We start from the raw sequence: 23,393 nt of genomic DNA, 5'->3' as shown, positions 1-23,393 counted from the left end.
TGTGTGTGTGTGTGTGTGTATGTGTATACACACACACACACACACACCTCTGGCTATGGTGCTGATAAAGATCACTTAATAGGCTACATAGTAGTTCAGGCATATCATGGTCTGAACTGGGATGATGAAAGTCAAAAGGAACAGGTGTGAGAAACATGAGTCAAGAATGGGGACAGATGTGAGAAACGTGAATGAAGAAATGACAAAAATTGGTGAGTAATTGGGTTTAGGAGAAAAGATACTTTGAGACAATGTAGAAAGGGTCAAAATCTCCTAATATGTAAAATGAAAGAGTTGGATTGAGTGGCCTCACGGGGCCCTTCCAAATATGAAACATTGAAGCTCTGACTCCAAAGCAGCATGACAATCATAAAGGAATGTAATTTTGGGCAGGAAAGATGATGGGTTCAATTTTAATCATGATGAGTTTGAGATGACGGCATGACGTCCAAATGGAAGTGTCCTTTGAACTTGAGTCCTCTAAATAAAATCTATGCTTTATATTTATTGGTTTTGTTTCCATATATCTTTACTACAAAACTGTATCTGGCATGTTTCTTGAATCTTATTAGTGTTTAGTACAAGTTAAATCTGAAGAATCAATGTAAATCTTTGTGGAAGGGCAGATATGAATTTTTCTTTAGTCACTAGAATCCTGCCTAGGCCCTGAATTATGTTGATGTACGATTTGTCTTGTTGGAATGTTGGAACAGTTAGCCTTACTTGACTTGGATTTGCAATACAAAGTTTCTGTTGCTTCTCATAGAACATTTTCAATTAGTTCAACTTTTCTTTCCTTTTTTGGTGCAACAAATGTTTTTTTTTTTTTCCAGTAGAGAATCTGTTGGGAGTCTTATGCATCCACTCTGATTTAAAGGATGTTTTTGATTGTCACAATATAATATGTTAAGCATCTTCATTCTTATTTGCTATTACGTGCAAAAGTTAATGAACTTTGTAGTGTTTTCCTTACCAAAGTGGCAAAGATACTGTTCTTTATGCTTCAAGAAGTTTTAATAGTTTCTTAAACTTTATGTGTATGTATGTATGTTATCAATAATTATGTTATAATTACCATGAAATATTTTGTTTCATTCCATTTTTCTTTGGATTCTTGTAAATTGAATGTTACTTCCAATAATATTTGTTTGACTTTAGTTACTTATTCAGAATCCAGAGTGAAAAACAATGCACAACAAAAGTATCTTAAGTCCCAGTGTTTGCCTTTTTTCTTTTGCTGCCCAGAGGATTAGAACTAATCCACTGTGTAACTATCTGATCCAACATATTCGGTGCACCTATTTCTTTCATCCTTTAACTTTTTGTGTTTTCTTTTGCTTTTATATTATTTTTATGTTACTTTGTACTGTTTTGTAATATGTTTTATCTTTGTATGCTCCCTCAAATCATTTTGAGAAGTAGGCAGAGTATAAACCACAAATGAAAATTATAGGTAGATAGAAAGAAAGAATGAATGAGTCAAAATTATCTGCTGAAGACAGATTATTGTGTGTTTTGCTTCTAAAGGGAAGAGGATAGATGGATTTTTAAGGAATTATTCCTGTGTTATCCAATCACACATAGCATAGAATAATAGAGTAACAAATACACAAACTAATTCCTATAACCTGTACCCAGGTATAAATTTCTACAATTTTTTCTTTATCCTATAGAATGATTCAGCTGGCAGCCGGTGGTTGGCTAATATAATGAGCTTGTGCAGATCTAGGTAAACATCCTGAACTGACTTGTAATCACCTCATAGAATCCCTGAACAGAGTGACTTACCCTGGGGCTTATACCCTCAAGGATTCAGTTCTCCATTTCCCTATGGCTCACATATCCTTTGGGTTCCCATTGCCCTTTAGAAGACAACTACATACTTCTGGCACCCTGTGGCTGACATAGATTTCTCTACACACCTTATAGTTGTGCAGTTGTACAGGCTTCCCATAGTCTCTTTAAGATCCACGAGGTACTTTCTCTTTCATTATTTCCCTATAACCCAAGAGATCTTCATTAAAAAAAAAACAACCCTCATTTCTAATTAGTGCCTTCTGTGAATCCTTCCCACTACTCTAGGGTGATTTCACTGAGCCAGAGCTTCCCTAGGCCTACTAGGGTTACATTACAGACCAAATGAAAACCTGAGTCTGTTCACAGGATAAATTGCCCAGGGGTGATGTCCCCCTTCACATCTCAAGTAAGTTCTGGCATTTGAGGAATACGCCAAGGATGTGTGGATCTTTTCAGTGTACATGTTGCCATGGTAAAGAAATGAGATGAACCAATGATGGCTTTGCCTGCCTCAGATAGCTGCCAGTGGGTAGAAAGAACACAGGACCCAAGCTCAAGAGTCCAGCCCTGCCCCAATAGACATGAGTGTCCTCTGTAAAGTGAAGAAATTGGATTTAGATGACTTCTAAGGTTTCTTCTAAGCTACAAATCTGGACTCCTCTGACCTCTGAGGATCCTTTTGTCTTTTCATCAGTGATGCTTCTTTTGACAGTCAACAAGCATTTATTAGGCACTTACTATGGAAACCAGGTACTGTGCTTAAGCAACCCCATACTGTTCTCTAATACCCAAAAGTTGTACTGTATCCCTTAGTAAAAGATCTTTACTTATCTCAGAATACCCCTGCTTTTGACCAAGTACTTGACAAACTGCTCTTGATGCACTTTAGCCAACAGCCTACAAATGGAGAAGAACTTTCTCGAGGTGAAAGGTAGAAAATTTTTGTTGAACTAAAATCTGCTTTTTTGAGCTTGGAAAATATCAGCCTACTTTCTATTTCTTATGTTATTGACCATTTATGGAATTCTTCAACTACTTTCTCTCTGAGACACAACAAAATCCCAGGGTCCTTTCAGACCTGTCTGCCTAGATGACTTCATACTGTCCTTCCAGTGTTGAATTGGAGTTAGGTCCAGGTCAGGAGATTTTTGTCATTCTTCTTTAGTTCTGTTTACATTCATCCATCTCAAGCATACTAAAAGCTACAAGCCATGTCCCTCCAGATGACTTCTTAGCCACTTTCTAATATTGTGGTTTATTCTCTAATGACATTATAGCTACAAATTCTGTAGTAAATTCTTCTTCTACAGCTTCAAATCCCAGGACTGTATAACCCGTAACTTTAAAAAAGTAATTTCCTACTTGATACATTATATTGTTCCACAGGGTTTTGGTGTGCTGCTCTATGCATTGTGGGGAATAGAGTATATTCATTTCATGGGACTAACTTCTTTGCTAACCTCTCTGTTAATAGCCATATGGGTCCTATATAAGCTTAGAGAAAAAACAGTCTCTGTATTTGGACATACCTATCTTTGAAAGGTCAGGCTCTTCCTGCCCAAGTTTGAGTGATTCAACTGACATACCACCAGAAGTTTAACTGTGTAACATTTTAAAATACTTATTTTAGCTTTTTAATTATATGCAAATGCTCTTGTGAACTCTATAAATTGAGGGAATTTTTATGTAGAGAAGTTCATACTGAACATTTTATCCAACCAACTATCATAACTTATTTAGAAGATCACTAAAATAAGTCTGAGTCTCTAAGAAACAGGAAATAAATGATAAAGAACCATTTTTAAACTATTATGGCCATTTAAAAAAAAGCAGCAAAGTCAGAGTTTATGAAAGAAGATGAACAGTAACACATATGTGAAGTTTTCTCTATATTGGCATGATGACTCTATCCCCATCTCCTCTCTCAAAGAGCATCTCTCATCCTTCAACTCCCCTATCCTTCCATTTAGTTCATCTGGCAGGTTACTATATGTCAGAGGACTGTCTGTGGAAGTACAGGTTTCCAAACATATGGACTATCACATACTTTGCTCATTTTGAATTATCACTTTGGATTAGGAGTTACATTCATTTTGTTTGTTCCTTTTTGTCTATATCTGTGATTTCATTAATTTGGAGAATTATCAGTATTGAAACTATTGCTACCAATTCAAATCAACAAATCATCTGAAATTATTTTAGACATCGGACTAGAAAAATGAAAGGGTAAGGGACTTACTATGGTAAAGTAGGCATTACGTGTCAGTGGCAGGATTTGAATGCAGGTTTTCCTTATTCCAAGGCTGGCCTTCTATCCACTATACAAGGGATCCATCGATATAATGGTGCCCCAAAGTCTTAGTGCAGTTTTAAGCTTTAGTATTATTAGTAGTATTATTTATTATAGTATTATTAATGTCATATTGTTAGTATATTAATGCTATTTATAGATATTTATAATGTTATTGATATTATTTATATTGTATTATTTAGAACTAATCTATATGAAACTATTAGAAAATAATTAGCAAATTGTGTCTGGGCTGCTTTGACCACGTTCTGAGAGAGGAATATCTTAATTTCTGGACTTTTCATGTGGATAAGTGCCAGTCAGATGGTAATTTTATATTGTTTCCATTTAACTAATCCATCTATTTTACTTAAAATGTCAACAGGACCATGAAGACATTCTATAAATACCACTCTGGACCTAACCATGTCTTTAGTTATAAATCAACTCAAGAGGTTTGACCTAACAATTCACACAGGAAAAACCAAGCAGACAAACAGTGTCTCTTGTTTAGACTATGATATGCAGTTGGAAGGCTAACCAATTAAAATGGTCTGTGCGTACATGGAATACACCAGAGATAAACAATGAACTGGACAGGAAAGGAACAAGTGGGAGAGGGACGGCTTAATTATATTTTGGAAAAGGTACTACTCTTTCAGTGATCCCAAGCTACTTTCTGAATCAAAACTTCGTGTTTTTAGCACCAATATTCTTCCATTGATGGAATGAATATGAATTATACAACACCTCTGTCTCCAGGTAACTGAATTTGTGAATGACTCAAATGGCAATGGAAAAGACTAATGGTGGACATAACTTGGCAACATTTTACCAACAATAAATAATGAATATGAAAGATAAATCAGCTAGATGAAAAAAGAAAATGCAAGTCATCCTTTCAAACTAGCCGCACCTACATTGTTAAAGAAAACATTCTCCAACCCATAATTTGATTCCATTTCTTTCAAAATTGGTATTTGTCAGTGAAACTAATTAAGTGAAAGTCTCTCATAAATACATTAAGTATCCTTAAAGGATAAATACTGATGTCTTTAATGCAGCACTGCTCTCTTATGGTAGTGATATTTTGTTCCAGAAAAAAGCACTAGGTCTACAAAATGTATCTGGCTTCTAGTATGCCAGATCTTCAGTTATCCTTACCTTACTCCTAGAGGCCAGGATGATTTTGAAGGGTTTCATACTCTAGACCAGGCAGTGGTCAAGGGTATGATATTAATTAATCCACAAGCCTTTGTTAGGTGATTATTAACTGTCAGGCTCCTAGAAAGTGAAAATTATTTTTATTCCTGTCTTTGACCCTTTGGTGACTAGGACAGTACTTGGCACATAGTAGGTACTTAATAAATACTTGTTGAATTTAACTGAAACACTAACATCTCTGTAGCACTTGTAGGTATACAAAGCATTTTCCTCACAACCATCCTGTTCTGTTAGGCTATAAGTTTCATGGAGGCACTAACAATGTGTTATTTAAAGTTTATCTTTCCCCTGGCACTTAGTATTACAGTGCTGTACACACCAAAAATACTTAATTAATTTTTAAATAACAAATGAATGTATGTATTATTAGACATATTTTAATAACCAGAAAATTGAGGATCATGGGAATGAAGTTATTCACCCATAAGCCCACAGCTACTAAATATGAGAGCTAGCACCTGAACCCATGCCTTCTGTCTCAGAGTTCCATTTTCTTTCCCCTGCATAACACTGACATTTAAAGTATTTGTTAGAGAGCAATACACCAGCACTTGCATATCCAATAGCCTCTTGAAATCTGTGTTGGAATATGAATATGAGCAGTTGTTTTCCACTTAACCTCAGGTAGTAGCTGGGGTGCTTGTCTTAAATGAACAGCCTTGAAATATTTGCATTTTAACATTTTGTTTACCCCCTAAATAGCTTGAACTCTGTTCAGAGAGCTAAAACTAAGTGCGGAGTAGTTGATGAGAAAAAAAACAACCAAAACAAATCAAAACAAAACAAAAAACCCAAAACCTTTGACCAGTTTATGTGTAGACTCACTTGGACTGGTAGATTACCATTATAGTCTTGAACCTAGAAGATATTTCCAACCAAAAGGACACATAAGGAATCCCATTTGGGGGCAGTGGCCATTCAAGTCATTTCCATCTGTCTCATGCTGAGTGCTGCTGGACCAAGGAGACATCAGGTGGTTTACTATGAGTCCAGCCCAAGTTCCTCTGACAGTGAGAAGCCTGGCATTGGAAATAGTGAGTGCAACTACAGAAATAAGCTCACATACTTCTACGTGAAGCCAAGATTCTTCATGTTGCCAAAGACAGATACTTTTAGCAGTGTGGTGTTCAAATTGGAAATTAACATATTCAAATTGGCACCAGGTTTATAACTCCATTGATCCCACAGCTGATTTGAAAGGCTTTTCCCATTTTGTGAAGAACTGGTTTGCCTATATTAAAATTAGATTCTCTATGTTTTGTGGTCATAATTTACCCTATTCAGTCATCTTATAAACATTTGTCATTGGTCATAAGGTGAATATGTGAAAAAGCTCGTGGATGGACATGACCAACTTATGGATGTTTATTAATATTATCATTTTATATGGAACCTAGGAAATGACACTGCATTTGCTAAGGTATTTTAAATTACATCCACAGTACAGTCACTGGGAGTGATATTCCTTTCCTTAAATGGTATTTCCATGGATCCAGGAAATATTGCTCTCCTGGGTAATTGCAGCTGCCTCTACTTTACCACTGTATATGAATGTGTGTCTTCTTTAACACTAGGAATTAAATGCTCAGCAACCTCAGAGTATGAGTGAAAAGAACAAAAGCAGTGACTTATAGAAGTAAGTTTCTTTTTGTCTACATAAATCAAAATTCATTCATCAACTACCTGGTTCATACTCCCCAAACACACACTCGTGCGCTCACACATACTCACACCCACACCCACCCATACACACACATCATTTTTCACCTGCCCAGGACTTCATGATGGTCTCCAGCAACTCATCTTCCTATAAGATTAAATCAGCTCTGAAACAAACACCTCCTCATTACCCCTGAACCTGTGATTATTTTTCCCTTCCTCTGATTAGAGAGCAGGGAGGATGGACCTTGGAGAACTCCTCCAAGATCATTCATTTAAAGAAAGTGCTCATGGCAGCCATCTCATCATTTCCCAAGACTTCATCATGTGCCCACACTAAACACCTTCCACCTTCCCTCTCCCTACATTTTGTATTGTCTTCCCCCATTAGAATGGGAGCTCCTTGAGGACAAGAACTGTTTGTTTGGTTTTTTTGCATTTCTTTGTATCATCAGTGTTTTTAGTACACTACCTAGCACATATAGGTACTTAATAAATGTTTATTGATTGAATGACACACATTTTCTCACTTGCTCACTCAAATAATATTATCCTCTTTTGATGGTATTAACTTCCTGCAGCATTGTGAAAAGAGCCCTGAATTCTAAATCAGAGGATTTGAATGTACATTCCAAATATTTTAACTTACTGTGTGACCCTTTAGCTAGTCTCTTAGCCTCCCTAAGTTTCAGTTTCCTTATTTATAAACTGAGAATTCACTAGATCAGTTAACTTCAAGTTTCCTTTCAACTCTTTTTCTCCACTTAACAGTGTTTCATTTTTTTCCAGCTACATGTAAAGATAGTTTTCAACATTCATCTTTGTAAGATTTGAGCTCCAAATTTTTCTCCCTCCCTTCCATTCCTACCCCTTTCTGAAGACAGCAAACAATCTGATATAGGTTATACATGTTTAATTATGTTAAACATACTTCCATATTAGTTGTGTTGTGAAAAAAGAATCAGAACAAAAGGGGAAAACCACAAGAAAGAAAAAAAAACAAAAAGCAAAAAAGTGAAAATGGTATGCTTCAATTTGCATTCAGACTCCATAGTTATTTTTCTGGATGTGGTTAACATTTGCCATCATGAGTCTTTTGGAATTGTCTTGGATCACTGTATTGCTGAGAAGTGCTAAGTCTGTAATAATTGATCACTGCACAATATTACCATTACTAAGTGCAATGTTGTCCTCTTTCTACTCACTTCACTCAGCATCAGTCCATACACGTCTTTCCAGGTTTTTTTGAAGTCCACCTGATCATCATTTCTTACAGAACATTAGTATTCCTTCACATTCATATACCACATCTTGCCACCACAGAAAGAGCTGCTATAAATATTCTTGTACATATGGGTGTATTTCCCTTTTTTATGTTGTCTTTGGGATACAGACCTAGAAATTATATTGCTGCAAAGGGTATGCATGGTTTTATAGTCCTTTGGGCATAGTTCCAAATTGTTATCCAGAATGGTTGGATCAGCTCACAACTCCACCAACAATGCATTGATGTTAAAATTTTCCCACATCTCCAACATTTATTATTTTCCTTTTCTGTCATATTAGTCAATCTGGGATAGGTGTAAGGTGGTACCTCAGAGTTGTTTAAATTTGCATTTCTTTAATCAATAGTGATTTAGAGCTTGTTTTCGTATGACTATAGATAGCTTTAATTTCTTCATCTGAAAACTGTTCATATCCTTTGACCATTTATTAATTGGGGAATGACTTGTGTTCTTATAAATTTGACTCATTTCTTTATATATTTTAGAAATGAGGCCTTTATCAGAGACCCTGGCTATAAAAATTGTTTCCCAGATTTCTGATTTCTTTCCAGTCTTGGTTGTGTTAGCTTAGTTTGTGCAAAACCTTTTTAATTTAATGTAATCAAAATTATCAATTTTGTATTTCATAATGTTCTCTATCTTATTTGGTCGTAAATTCTTCCAGTTTTCATAGATCTGACAGGTAAACTATTCCTTGGTCTCTTAATTTGCTTAAAGTATCACCCTTTATATCTAAATCATGTACCAATTTTGAACTTGTTTTTATATATGGTGTGAGATGTTAATCTATACTTAGTTTCTACCTTAGCATTTTTCCAGTTTTCCCAATCAGTTTTTGCCAAATAGTGAGTTCTTATCCCAAAAAGTGAAGTCCTTGGGTTTATCAAACAGTAGATTACTATAGTCATCTACTATCATGTCTTATGTACCTAAACTATTCCACTGATCCACTACTCTATTTCTTAGGCAGTACCAAAGAGTTTTGATGAATGCTGCTTTACAATATACTTTTAGAGAAGGTACAGTTAGACCACCTTCTTTTTCATTTTTTTCATCACTTCCCTTGATATTCTTGACCTTTTGTCCAATTTTTTTATTATTTTTCTAGCTCTAAAAATGACTTTTGGTAGTTTTATTGGTATGGCATTGAATAAATAAATTTATTTAGGTAGAAAAACATTTTATTGTATTAGCTCAGCCTACCATGAGCAATTGATATTTTTCTAGTTGTTTACATCTGACTTTATTTTTGTGAAAAGTGGTTTGTAATTATGTTCATATAAGTCTTGGGTTTGTCTTGGCAGGTACACTCCCAGATATTTTATATTGTCTACAATTATTTTAAATGGAATTTCTCTTTCTAATCTCTTGCTGCTGGGCTTTGTTAGTAATATATAGAAATACTGATGATTTATGTGGTTTTATTTTACGTCCTGCAACTTTACTAAAGTTGTTAATTATTTCAAGTAGTTTTTTGGTTGATTCTCTAGGATTCTTTAAGTATACTATCATATCATCTGCAAAGAGTAATAGTTTTGTTTCTTCATTACCTAGTCTAATTCCTTCAATTTCCTTTTCTTCTCTTATTTTTAATGCTAACATTTCTAGTATAATATTGAATAACAGTGGTGATAATGGGCATCCTTGTTTCACCCCTAATCTTATTGGGAAAGCTTCTAGTTTATCTCCATTACAGATAATGCTTGCTGATGGTTTTTAGATAGATGCTACTTATCATTTTAAGGAAAACTCCATTTATTTCTATGCTCTCTAGTGTTTTTAATAGGAAGTGGTGCTGTATTTTGTCAAAAGATTTTTCTGCATTGATTGAGATATTCAAATAAATTATTTTCATTTTGTATGGTCTGATAGTTTTATCTAATATTGAAGCAGCCTTGCATTCCTGGTATGAATCCCACCATGGTCATGTGATAAATTTCTGAAATTTCCTTGCTGATATTTTATTTAAAATTTTTGCATCAATATTCATTAGGGAAATTGGTATATAATTTTCTTTCTCTATTTTGGCTCTTCCTTGTTTAAGTATCATCAGCACCATATTTGTGTCATAAAAGGAATTTGGTAGGATTTCTTCTTTGCCTATTTTTCCAAATAGTTTATATAGTATTTGGAATCTTTAAATCTTTGGTAGAATTCACTTTTAAATCCATCTGGCAATGGATATTTTTTTTAAGGGAGTTCATTGATGGCTTATTCAATTTCTTTTTCTAAAATGGGTTTATTTAAATATTATATTTCCTCTTCTGTTAATCTGGGCAATTCATGTTTTTGTAAATATACCTTTCACTTAAATTGTCAGATTTATTGACATACAATTGGGCAAAATAGCACTACCAAATAGCATTTTGAATTTATTCTTACTATATTACACATTGCACTTAATATAAACATTATTTCATTTTAAAGAAAATTGATGACATTTCTCTGTGTAGTTGTACCCTTTTGTGAAACTTTGGTTGATGGACATAGAACCCTTTTGACAATCAAAAAGAATACTGAAAAACAAAATAGTTGTAGTATCTGGACTGGTCACCATTTTTTGCACCTTAATGATCTCAAATAGAGGGGAGAAACAGTGGAATTTAATTTTTTTGAGAAAAATTACCAGGACATTTGAGAAGATATTCAACCAGAAGGATTTTTATAACCAACAGCAATTACGGTGGAATACTCATCACAGTACAGAATAAGTTCTGAGGAGATTAAGCTAAGTGGAAAAGTTAGCACTGTCTGTTCAGAGTAAGAGAAGTTTTATTTAATAGTGTGACCTGGAATATCTTTGTCACTGAGCAACTTCTCCAGGCTTTCTAGGTCAGAGAAGCAAGTATAATCCCTGAAAGAAAGGAATGATTTCCTTTAGCAAAGATTCCTCTACATTCTGCCCCCTAAGACAAACATCTTGAATGACTCTTTTGTGAGGACTGGAAGAAGAGTCTTTTAAAGGGTTTTGTTTATTGATTGTCAGGAGAAGACTTGTTATTTAAATTTTTAAAATGCTCCACAAGCTCCCTAAAACCAGGCTAATGAACAAGCAAATCCTTCCCAAACTACTTTTCTGTACAAATCAGAGTGCCCATGAGATGAATAGGGTTCATTTATATTAGTTTTCAGTTAAATCTCTCTTCCTGATGGATCTTTTATCTTCCAGTAGAAGACAAAGAATGAATATTCTACTGATGCTGCATAAGAGCAGAGTATGGTTCCCAAGGTGCAGAGGAGATTAATAGGCCCTAATGTCAAATCAAACTATTCACTACATTGAAATACTTGGATTAAGCACTCTCAAGTGATGTTTACACTAGTGGTAAACAAATGGTATTGAATCACTTTGGGAAGCAGACCAGTAGTGATTAGTACCTTTAGGGATGTAAGGTGTTCTTATTAGTGTCTTACTCTTTCCTTTTCTTGATTAAGTTGATCTAGGTGGCTGACTAAATAAACTGTCCTTTAAGTCTTAAACATTTGTAAAATCATATATATATATATATATATACACACACACACACACACACACATATATATATATATATACACACACACACATATATATATATATATATATATATATATACATAAACATGCTTTAGAAAATACCAAGAAGTCTAGATATTGAACTTTAGATCTTTGGAGTCCTAAAAAGGTAAGACAATCAGGCTGAAAAATGAGTTAAGAATGTATTTGTGTGTTCCATACATAAATTCCTATTTATTTTAAAGGGACCATAAAGTAAAAGAGTCCTATATCCAGTATCAGTTAACAACAGGTAAATAATGAACAAACCTTCAGATGATACTTATTCTGTTAAAATCACCCATAGCTAAAGCCCAGCCTAGCATATCTATAGCACACAATTATGAACCCTTCTAGCGGTATGAATATCTTGGATTCTGATTTCTGATAGTGTGAACTGGTTACCTCTTAAAAGGCATTGTTTCCTACTGACACATGGAAACTTCTCAGTGAGAGAGCCAACAGTGCATGTTCACACTGCCAAAATGTGGCTTCTGGCAAGTCCACTGTGTGAACTTGAAGAGTGCATGGTCACCTCAGTGACTTTGGCAACTGGCCCCTTTTGGAAAATATTGTGGAACATGGCCACCACTGTGCAGTAGAAGAAGCCCTGAGCTAGGAGTCTAGAAATCTGAGTTCAATTTATATTTTAGAGATCATCGAGTCCAACCCTTTTCTTTGACAGATGAGGAAACTGAGTCCCAGAGTGGTTGTAACTAGCCCAATGATAACTGGTAACAGGACAAAGATGAGACTTGAATGAAGGTCCATTGGCTTGAAATCCAGTGTCTTTTCCACTATGAAGTGTTGCCTTTGTGTAAGAAGCATTGGACTGAATCATTTCTTCCAGCTCTAACAGTCTACAACTCTATTACTATATCTACCAATTAATGATGCACTACAGTTGGACTTGGCTTCCATCTTGTACTTATGACCACTTAGGGTTTTTTTTAAATACTTTTATACTTTTTATTTTTCCTTATTCAAAATTTGACAAATACCAATAAACATAAACATTTCCATAGATAAAGAACCGAAAAAGAGAATTATGTACAAAACTGCAAATCTCTATTGTGCACAGCTTGATTTTTAAAAAATGTATATTAAGTTCAATGTGATAAGCCATTCTGCTCACCTTTGTTTCCCTTATAATTTCCCTCTATTCTCTACTGTACATTTATAAAGGGGCAGCTACATGGCAAAATGAATAGAGCACCAGGCCTGGAGTCAGGAAGACTGATCTTCCTGAGTTCAAATTTGGCCTCAGATACTTACTAGCTGTGTGACCCTGGGCAAGTCACTTAACCCTGCTTGTGTCAGTAAAATGAGCTGGAAAAGGAAATGGCAAACCACTCCAGTATCTTTGCCAAGAGAACCCTAAATGGGGTCATAAAGAGTTGGACACAACTGGAAGAAAATGTAAATGCTTCAGTGATATTCTCTTCTTTATTTCCTTCTTTCCCCTTGCCAATGACATTAAAAAAAAAAAGCCTTCCCTTGTAACAACCAAGCATAGTCAAGTAAAACAAACCCATAGATTAGCAGTGGATGAAAATGTCAGTCTCATTTAAACATACTTCATTTGTCACCTAGAATTGTGGCTGTTTATTTCATTGAACAGGGTTCTTATCTCTTTCAAAAATATTTTTCTTTGTAAAGTTATGATCATTATATAGACCATTATTCTGGTTCTTCTTACTCTGCATCAGTTCAGAGAAGCCTGCCCAGGTTTCTTTGAAACTATCCCTTCCATTTTAAGCTACAATAATATTTTATTATACTTATGTACTATAATTTTTTCAGTCATTCCTCAATTGATGGGGAACTCCCTTAGTTACCAGTTCTCTATTACAACAAAAAATACTGACATACACACACACACATATGTGTGTGTCTATATATATACATGTATGTATATATATTTTACATATGAGTCATTTCCCTCTTTCAGTGATTTTTCCTCTTTTGCCTAATAGTGGTATCACTGGGTTAAATGCACAATTTAGTGACCTTTGTATGCAGTTCCAAATTATTTCCCAGAATTGCTAGACCAATGCTAGCTCCACCATCAGTGTTAGTGTGCACACATGGCCATTTAGGAGTACTCTTCCAAATACTGGAATAATCAGATGTATATTGGCAGTGACACTCTGAATATGATACAAATCTAGGACTTTACAGTCACATGAATAATTATAACCACCTGATACCAGGTGGTAGGAACTACTATAACAGATTTTGATTTTCTTTCTGATTGATTTTGAAAGTCATACCCTCCAAGGGTGGTTCTTCTTTTAAAATATGTACTTTGAATCCTTAATTTCTCCATTGGTGTGACCAGAGATTGGTGTATTTGATCTAATCTATGTATATCCCAATAAATTAATTTACTATATTTTACTGAGCATGTTAACAAGTTCTCTTTGTCTAGATGTTCTCAATCACATTGGTATTAGAAGCTGCTCTTTAACTTAACAGAATAATAGAATCCTACTATTGGAAGGGAGCTCAGAATCATCTCTTTCTGGAGCGTGAATCCTTTTTGCAATATCTCCAATAAATTATCTCAGCCTCTTCTTGAATACTGCCAATCATGGAGACTTTATTGTTTCCCCAAGACCACCATTTTATTTTTTGTGCTACTCTTATCATTGTGATGTTCTTTCTCATGTAGGAACCAAAATCTGTCTCTATCCATCAGTCCTATTTGTGACCCCTGAAGTCAAGCAAAATAAGTCTATTTCTTCACCCTTAGAGATAATTTTCTCTTATTTTATAGATTGGGAAAATGAGACTCAGAGATATGAAATGACTTATTCAATGTCTCATAGGTAGTGAGTAGCAGAGCAAGTTCTTGAACCTAGGCCTTATGATTCTAGATTCAATGCATTTCTTCCTCTACCAGCCTACTTTTTTTTTCCTGCATGAACTGGTTTCTAATCACATCTCATTCCATATTATCACAGTTGATTTTTGAACTTGAATGTAAGACTTAACCAATTATCACTATTAATGTTTACTTTATTACATAAAGCCCCTTGTTTCAGTCTGTTAGTCTTTTCAAAATCTAATTCTGTCACCTGGTTTATTAATTATTGTACCCAGCCATATACCATACACAAATCTGATAAACATTCACATTACCTCTCAGGTTATCTGAGACACTGCTTAAAATGTTGAACTGAACAAGGCAGTGGACAGAGTTTTATGACGTTCCAATTGAGAATTCCCTTGAGTTTGACATAAATCCATTAATCCATCTAACCCAACACTCTTTGGGTCTGTATATTTAATTCCTTTTAAGACTTTATTAAAGACTATACTAAAATCCATGTATACTATGTTTATATTTCTCTAATATGCCTGTGACAAAGGAGATGAAGTTAGTCTGGCATAATTTGAGCTTAATAATTTAATGTTTATTAGTAGTGATTCCCTCCTTCAATTCTAAGTTCTCACAAACCCTTTAAAATAATACATTTCAGAATTTTTTCTAAAAATTGATATTAATATCACTAACCTAAAGGTTGCAGAATCTCTTTTCCCTCTTTTTTTTGAAAATTAGAGCAATGTTCATCTATATCCCATCATTAATCATTCCTCAAACATCACTGACAAGTATTCAGTGATAGCATTTTCAGGTTCTTTCAGTAACCAGTAATCAACTGATTTGATTTCACTTAAAGACAGGCACCTTGCCCGTTATTTCTATCTCTTCATCTTAGATTTCTATTGTGTTCTTTACAATTTGAAGATACTTTTTCTTTATCAAGAAATCAGAAGCCAAACAGAAGTTTTATAGTTTTCCTCTCTCTGTTGTCATTGTCCCATTCCTTTCAGCATTGGGCCTCTGTCTTCTTTAGTATTCTTGCCTTCAACATAGCTTTAAAAAGCCAATTTTGTAGTCCTTCATAATATATTCACTCAATTCATTCTAAGCTTTATTTAGTTTTCCTGAGAATATTTTGCTACACTGTAACTATTTTATTTTCACTTTGTGTTATATGTTTTTTGCTTCTATCTTTTGTATATATCCTTTAAAAATAAAATGGATAGTGATTTAGTCTTTCTGAATAGAAACTTTTCTTGAACCACTATGAATGTTTAGTTTGGTTTCAGGAAACATTGTTGGATGACTTCATCGCAATAGGAGGGTCATTGACATAAATGACCCTGTAACATGCCATCTAAGAAATCCTGTGTTGTAGTGTTGAGACAGATGACATAGTTCTGTCACAAATGTAATAATATTTTTATAATACTGTTAATTATATTTGTTAAATGTAACTTCAAATAATGACTAATGCTATTAATAAGTATGCTTTCAGTAATTCTACAAGTTCATCAAATATTTTAATCCTAGATGAAAGTAATGAGTGACTTTATCCTAGCCTACACTTGAACTGGAAGCATGCATTTCCTGAATATTTTTCAATACGGCATTTCTTGCACTTAGATCTTTGGAAATATATGCAGTTATTGGCACCTACCACATGTCTCTCTGTTGCCCTATGGGTCATCTGCATCTTTGACTCTTCACCACCATTCAACATCACTGGAAGAACATTGGTTTTAAAAATTGTGTGTAAGGGTACTGCTAGGGATAGTTAAAGTACCACTCTTCCCGAAAGAATCTCATACTGCTTTCTTCTTCCTGTTCATTTCCAGGGCTAGCACACTATCCATTATTAGTGCCTGTCCTAGGTTTATGTACTGATGTACTGATTCAATGAACTGACTATTCAAGTATGTGTTATAATCTGGACAATAGGCATTTCTGTTCATTTATTTTTCCCAAGTAGATTGTTAGGTTGATCTTTTTTTATGTAATCATTTATCTCATTGAGGAGGCCATGTAATGTTCTGAGGCTTCATAAAATCAGCACTATGTTGTCACCAAACAGGAGCATCTGGAGGACTCACCATCTATAGGAAAGGACTCATTCATTTGGACCCTATGCAAGATCCACAGGGTGATGAACACTTTTGGTAACTGCATGTCTATTGATGCACACCTTGTTAATAAGCAGAGGGTTATTAAACAAAGTTATCTCCTTGAAGCATGAAAGATTCTTTGTTTGTGGAGAGCCTTTAAGGCTGAATTTTGTTCTGAAATGTTTTTTGGTAGTCAATAAACCATAAACACAATGGGATTTTGTACTCACACATTTTTCACTTCACTATGGGACTGTCATAAATATGTAGTCTTCCATAGAAAATAATCTGCAAAAGATTATGCATTACCAAAGCATTGTTGGTAAAGTTGTGAACTGATCCAACCAGTCTGAAGAACAATTTGGAACTGTGCCCAAATGACTATAAAACTGTGCATCCTCTTTGATTCAATAGTTCTACTACTAGATCTGCATTCCAAAGATATTTTTTAAAAGGGAAAAGGGCCTATTTATACAAAAGTGTTTATAGCAGCTCTTTTTGTAGTAACAAAGAATTAGAAATTAAAGGGATGCCCATCAACTGGGGAATGGCTGAACAAGTTGTGGTATATGATTGTAATGGAATACCATTATGCTGTAAGAAATGATGAGCAGACTGATTTCAGAAAAACCTAGAAAGAGTTACACAAACTGATGCAAAATAAAGTGAATAGAACCAGGAGAACATTGTAAACAGTAACAGCAATATTGTGTGATAACCAACTCTGAATGACTTAGCTGTTCTCTGCAATACAATAATCCAAGACAATTCCAAAGGACACATGATGAAAAGTGCTATCCCCCTCCAGAGAAAGAACTGATGGAGTCTGAATGTAGATCAAAGTATACTGTTTTTCTCTTTATTTTTTTCCATTTTTTTTTCTTTTAGGTCTATGTCTTCTTTCACACCAAGACTGATATGGAAATACACTTTGCATGATTGCACATATATAAACTATATCAAAAGTCTTACCATCTCTGGGAAGGGGGTAGTGAGGGAGGGAGAGAAAATATGGAACCCAAAATTTTTTAATGAATGTTAAAAATCATCTTTATGTGTAATTTGGGGAAAATAAAATATTGTTTAAAATAAATAAATAAATAAATTTATAGAAAAAAATTACATGTTCCAATATTTTCATCTGAGATTCCCTCAATATATGTATAGATCATTCTCATAGAAATTTGATTAAGATAAGAAAGTAGATATATGATTTAGTAGGTATTGAAATTTTTTTAATCACCATTTGAAGGGAGTACTTGTATGTGTTACCTTTTCTTTTGAAATCTTCCTCTTTCTTTGGTATCTTATAATAATGTTTCACTGTTTTCACTCTAGTACCTACTTGATCTGGTGCAACTCTTCCCAGGTGGCCAGTCAAATAATAAGCGCAAGGAGCAATAGATGGCAAACTTGAGAATTGTGCTAGTATGCACAAAAAAAAATGTTAAAAAAATAAAAAAACTGGAGAAAGGCATCCATTAAATTATCTATTTCGGTTTCATAAACTCTATTGGAAGATATGGGCAGTTCAGAAGATTCTACCTCCAGAAGTCATTTTGGGAATCAATTTACTTGGAATAATTAAAAATATAACAACCTTTTTAGCTCAATTGGCATTGTGCCTCAGAGTAACTTAAATTCTTGTCAAAGAATCTAGCTAGCAAACACTGAATTAGTGATTTATATCTCTGTGTGAAGTTTAACAGAGTTTTGCATTTAAAATGTCTCATTTTAATTTTTGAGCGGTGTGTGGCTCCATTTAGTTGACCTGTATGGGGCAGAAATGCATTTCTGATGAGCTCACAGGAATAGACATGTTGTGAAAACCCATGGTTAGGTCTTTAGGTTATTTTGAGAAGCGGGTGTGATTTTGAGTGTGGTTGATGAACACAGCTGGCATTGTCTAAAAACTGAGCAAGTTTCTCAAATCATAGCCATAGCACTATAATGAAAATCCAAGGTCCCCTCCCTGTAACCATTGCCCAGGCAAAGGGACTATTTTATACTACCTCAGAAAAATGGAAAGGCAGATTTAGTAACCACTCTCTATGTTTTTACCTTTTCACTTCACCAATAATTTTAAAATGAATGCCAAGCATCAAAGAAAATCAGAATGGGAAATGACAGTGGGAGCTTGAAGTTTTGCCAGGTCCTGTTCATTCTAAGAAATGATTAGACTGAAAAGTATGTTTAAGCTGTGTAGAAAACATACAGGGATGGAGAATCCCCAGTAGAACCTTCTGAAGTTTTGCAATGAAGAGATGATTTGGCTGACAGAGTCATTCTTCCACACCTGCTTGAAAGCTGGATGGAAAGATATTCCAAACTATCTATGAAATTCATTACATCCCTTCAGCCAAAGCCACTCATGGGTGTGGTGCCATAATGGACTGCCAAACAGATGGGTTGTGAAATGCACAGCCCATCTGTCTTTATCATGCTCATTTCCTCTTTTATTAAAATGTTAATGAATATAGTTTTTATTTATTATGCAGTGACATGTGCATCCCTTTCTAGGAGACAAATAAGCAATCTGCCTACCCATGTGAGTTAAGAGGAAAGTTTTTCTTGTTACATATTGGAAAAAAAGGAAGTTTTAACTATTATAATTGAGTTAAAATTACTTTTGTGTTACTGAAAGGTCTCTTCTTATTAGTCAATCACTGACTTACATGGTCTTTGTGGTTTTTTTGTTTTGTTTTGTTTTTGTTTGGTCATTCCACTAGATTCTCCATGGAAGGTGCATTTATCTAATGTTGATCCAGAGATGACTAGTGTCTCTGTCAGTGGCCTCACTCCAGCTCGTACCTACCAGTTCAGAGTATGTGCTGTCAATCAGGTGGGCAAGGGCCAACACAGTGTTGAAACAAGCAGGTATGGTAAAAGTTAATCTCAACAATTCAAAACTAGTGAAGCTGAATTTTTAAAAAATCCTACATTTAGATTTAGAAAGGGAATGAAAATAATAGAGATAATCCCCAATAACATTTTCTAAAAAATTGCATAAAAGAAGCAGGGGGATGAGAATATAAGAATACAAATGGAAAATACATATGTATTTTAGACTTGCTTTAGATTTAACAGAAATAGCAATCATGCTATGTCTATGAAAGAGATATTTCTGCTCACCAGTTCAGTGCTCTGATTGTGTGTGAATAAACTATTTGATACAGAAACCTAATGACAACATAAAATTAAGAGCCTATTGGCCTTTAATGTCCTTTAGCTATTCTGTCAGCATGATGCAGAAGGAAGGTCAACATCTTCAGAAAGTCAACCATTTTCAAGGTTTTGCATGGGAGGCTTAGTGATTTCAACTGTTTAAGTGGTTAGCTCAAGAATGGCCTTCGTACTCACCCAACCACTGGAAGGCCACTTTGGAAGCTCATTCAGATGAGACTTAAGAAAGATGGCATCATCAAATTTTAAACATACTCCCTAAAATCAGAACTTTCAATGTGCTTGAATTGCAGAATAGTTGATAGTTATTTTTTTTTTAAATGTGGGAGTTTGCTCTGAAAAATATTGAAAGAGCTAAAGAAAACAATTTAGAAGGAGTCACAGATTCTAGCCCTGTACTCTGGCTCATTCAGGCTTGTAATCTTTTTAAAGGGCTGAGGGAGCCTGGGTAATTCAGACAGAATAAGGTTGCTTCAGCTGTCTTCCTTGTGCTTGCTTAACTGATTTTCGATTATGTTGATTTGTTTTAACTATCTCATGCATGTAGTCTCCGTTTGATCAGCATTGTGTTTTTCCCTTTCTTGTCACCTTTTAAAAGTAAGCACTGCTCAGGAAAATATAGAATGAAAATGTGGATGCTTTGTTTGGTTTCTGACAACTCTTTTCTCCCTCCTCTTCTTTTGTATTTAGATTGATGTTACCTGAAGAACCTCCTAGTGCCCCACCTAAAAACATAGTGGCCAGTGGGCGCACCAATCAATCGATCATGGTCCAGTGGCAGCCACCCCCTGAAACCGAACATAATGGTGTTCTCCATGGCTACATCCTCAGGTAAATAGCTTGTAATCGGATATTTGGGGAGAGGGGTCTGTAGACCAGTGATTTCATTAACGTAGAGAACTTCTAATATATAAACTTTCCCTATCAATCCAGAACGGCAATTCCTCAGTAACATTTTAGGGATTAGGGACTGTCCTTCACACAGTTTCAGAAGCAGGATTTGAGGCTAGCCTTCTATACTGCCTCTCCTAATTGGATATATTATAATATTAAGATAAAAGAATCATCAATCTAGGAAGTTACTTATGCTTTGCAGTATTTGAAGAGAACTGTACCAGAATTTGGCAATGTTTCAATAAGGAAATCACCTTTTGTTGCCAAAGCTAGTTCAGAATTTAAAATTACTTTGAAGGTGATAATTGCACTGTTTTGTTGACACACAAAGGAAGAAGCTTGAATATTAAAGGGAAAAAATGAAACCTATTCTTATTGGTAGTAGAGTTTCATATTTTGTAAAATTTTATATTGGTCTTATTTGCCTTTCTAGGGTATAAGCCCTACAAGGGAAAACATGATATTGAATCTTAGTCCCATGCTTCCAAGTACCAAGCACACTCTGTAGATATTTGCTCATTAAACTTTTGTTGGTGTACAAGAAGAGGAAATGGACAAAATTAATTTACTTATATAATTACATATATAGTGAATTCTAACTAGCTTCTTGAATCAACCTATTACTGCCATACATGTAAAACAGCAGTTAAAAAAACTTGAATCATCTTTTCTTCATTAATATAAATGTACTATCACACATTTCGTCTTAAGACTTCTGGATTTCCTTTAAATTATAAGATAGATCTCCTGTTAGTTCTGAGAGAGTTTAGCAGACATACCTAGAAATATAGCAATGGACAAATGACCACTATGAAGCCTTTGATTTCTGTGATTCTCTGTTCTTACCCACTAAAAACAAGGCATATGAGAGGTCCAGAGCCTTTGAGGAATGAGGCTGACAAAAGACACCCTTCTACTATGCCAACGATGGGGGCATTTGGTATCTGGATCTCCATCAAAATTAACTTAGACAATTTCTATTGCTTTTAGTCACATAGCCTTCTGACCCTCCAGGAGACAGCTCTGGGACCTTTGTACTAGTTTGACAAAGCTTTCTTAGTATTTCACTTGTTCTTTGCTGCAATTTAAGCCTATTAATTCTTGTTCTATGTTCATTGACTAATGAAAATAATTGGTCCCTGTCTTCTTTGTACTAGCCCTTCACCTATTTGTCATGTCTAGCTGCCTTGGCCTGTTTTAATAAATGGGAAAAGCTTCCTTAGGCTGAAGTTGTCAACTATAGAATAAAAATAAAACCATCACAGAACTAGACTGCAGGCATGTAGTTCAATAATAAAATTTCTGTGATGTTGCTTGGTTATATCAGAGATTGCACATTTCCGTATTTTGGTGGGATTACTGCTGTTAAAAGGCTTTTCCATAATGGTGTCAGCAGAGTGGAGTGCTGAAGTGCAGTGTGCCTATGTTACTGGTGGCTTTATTCCAGAAAGCCCTGAAGTGAGTATGCCCCGCACGAGGCAGAGACATGTCAAAGTTTATGGTAATAAAAAAAATCTATGCATAAATGAATCTCCTTGGAAGCATTCCTGAATAATCCCGCTATCATTTTGTGTGTTTGCAAGCATGTAATACCTACAGGATAGCAGCAGGAGGGAAGAATAAAATAAAAATAAATACTTTGTGTTACTCTAACTGAAGTAGCTAGGCTTTGTGTGCAGTTATAAAATATTTATAATAATGGTGAGGGTGTCTCTTTGAGAGAAGTAGTTGGGGTTATGTCCTTTAAAAAAAAAATCTACCCTTTACTTCCTTGTAAAAGATTGTCATATGCCGTTTGCAAAGATCTCCTGGGCAACACATCCCACCAGTAAGAATGTAATCATCCTGCCACTTCAGATATTAATTGTGACCTTTTCAGTCATCCTGTTAATTTTACACAAACACCCTGAGCAATTGGTCAGCATATACCCATCAATTGGGCCAGGGAGGAAATCAAGTCAGTTGCAAAGATTTTGATTTTGCACTTCGATGATATGCAATGAGCAATTATAGAATGTGAACTGAAAGGAAGAAAGACATGTGTGGTTCACCTTAAAACTCAAAGGATTCAATTGTATTTTCACAGTCCTCTCTAGCAGCAAGAGCAGAATTCTAGAAAGAGCCAACTGAACATTGAGTTGGGGAGGGCTACTTGGGCAAGTGAAATGAACCTGTTCTAAGAGTACCTGCTTATCATATATATGTTAATGAAATTTAAACAACTTTGAATATCAGCCAATATATTACTTTTTCCTTTATTTTCTTTTCAAAAGCTAACTTTGTCATAAAATCAGTTCCTTTTTCTTCTCCTAGAAAGGTTACTTTTTCTAAAAATTATTTCATTGTTTTCAATGAAATTTTACTTTTCTATTAGTATATTATAAAAATCTCTTTTATTTCTCTCCTATAGCTCCCTTATTTTTTATAATAAAGCTGTGAAATCACAGATCCTTCTCATATTTATATTTATAAAGCATTTAGGTGGTAAATTATCCAGATCTTTTTTTATCCTTTCACCGTATGACCAAGCTATTATTATATTAACACCTCTTTCCTCCTTTAGTCCATATGACTAAGCTATTATCACATTAGCA

General features: G+C 34.8%; 1 protein-coding gene across 3 annotated transcripts in view; it reads left to right on the top strand.

Moving 5' to 3' along the window:
• Positions 1-23,393, top strand: part of SDK1 (sidekick cell adhesion molecule 1) — a 1,114,226-nt gene that overhangs the window by 814,128 nt on the left and 276,705 nt on the right. For all 3 annotated transcript variants that reach the window (XM_027874762.1, XM_027874760.1, XM_027874761.1), the window contains exons 16-17: positions 19,452-19,599; positions 20,596-20,736. In XM_027874762.1, the coding sequence (XP_027730563.1) occupies positions 19,452-19,599; positions 20,596-20,736 (289 nt within the window). The remainder of the gene's footprint in view (positions 1-19,451; positions 19,600-20,595; positions 20,737-23,393) is intronic.

This window comes from Vombatus ursinus, unplaced genomic scaffold (genome assembly GCF_900497805.2).
Source record: "Vombatus ursinus unplaced genomic scaffold, bare-nosed wombat genome assembly UNPS02014807.1, whole genome shotgun sequence".
Classification (NCBI taxonomy): Eukaryota; Metazoa; Chordata; class Mammalia; order Diprotodontia; family Vombatidae; genus Vombatus; species Vombatus ursinus.
Note: the sequence above shows the minus strand (reverse complement) of the source record. Positions and strands in the feature narration are given on the sequence as shown.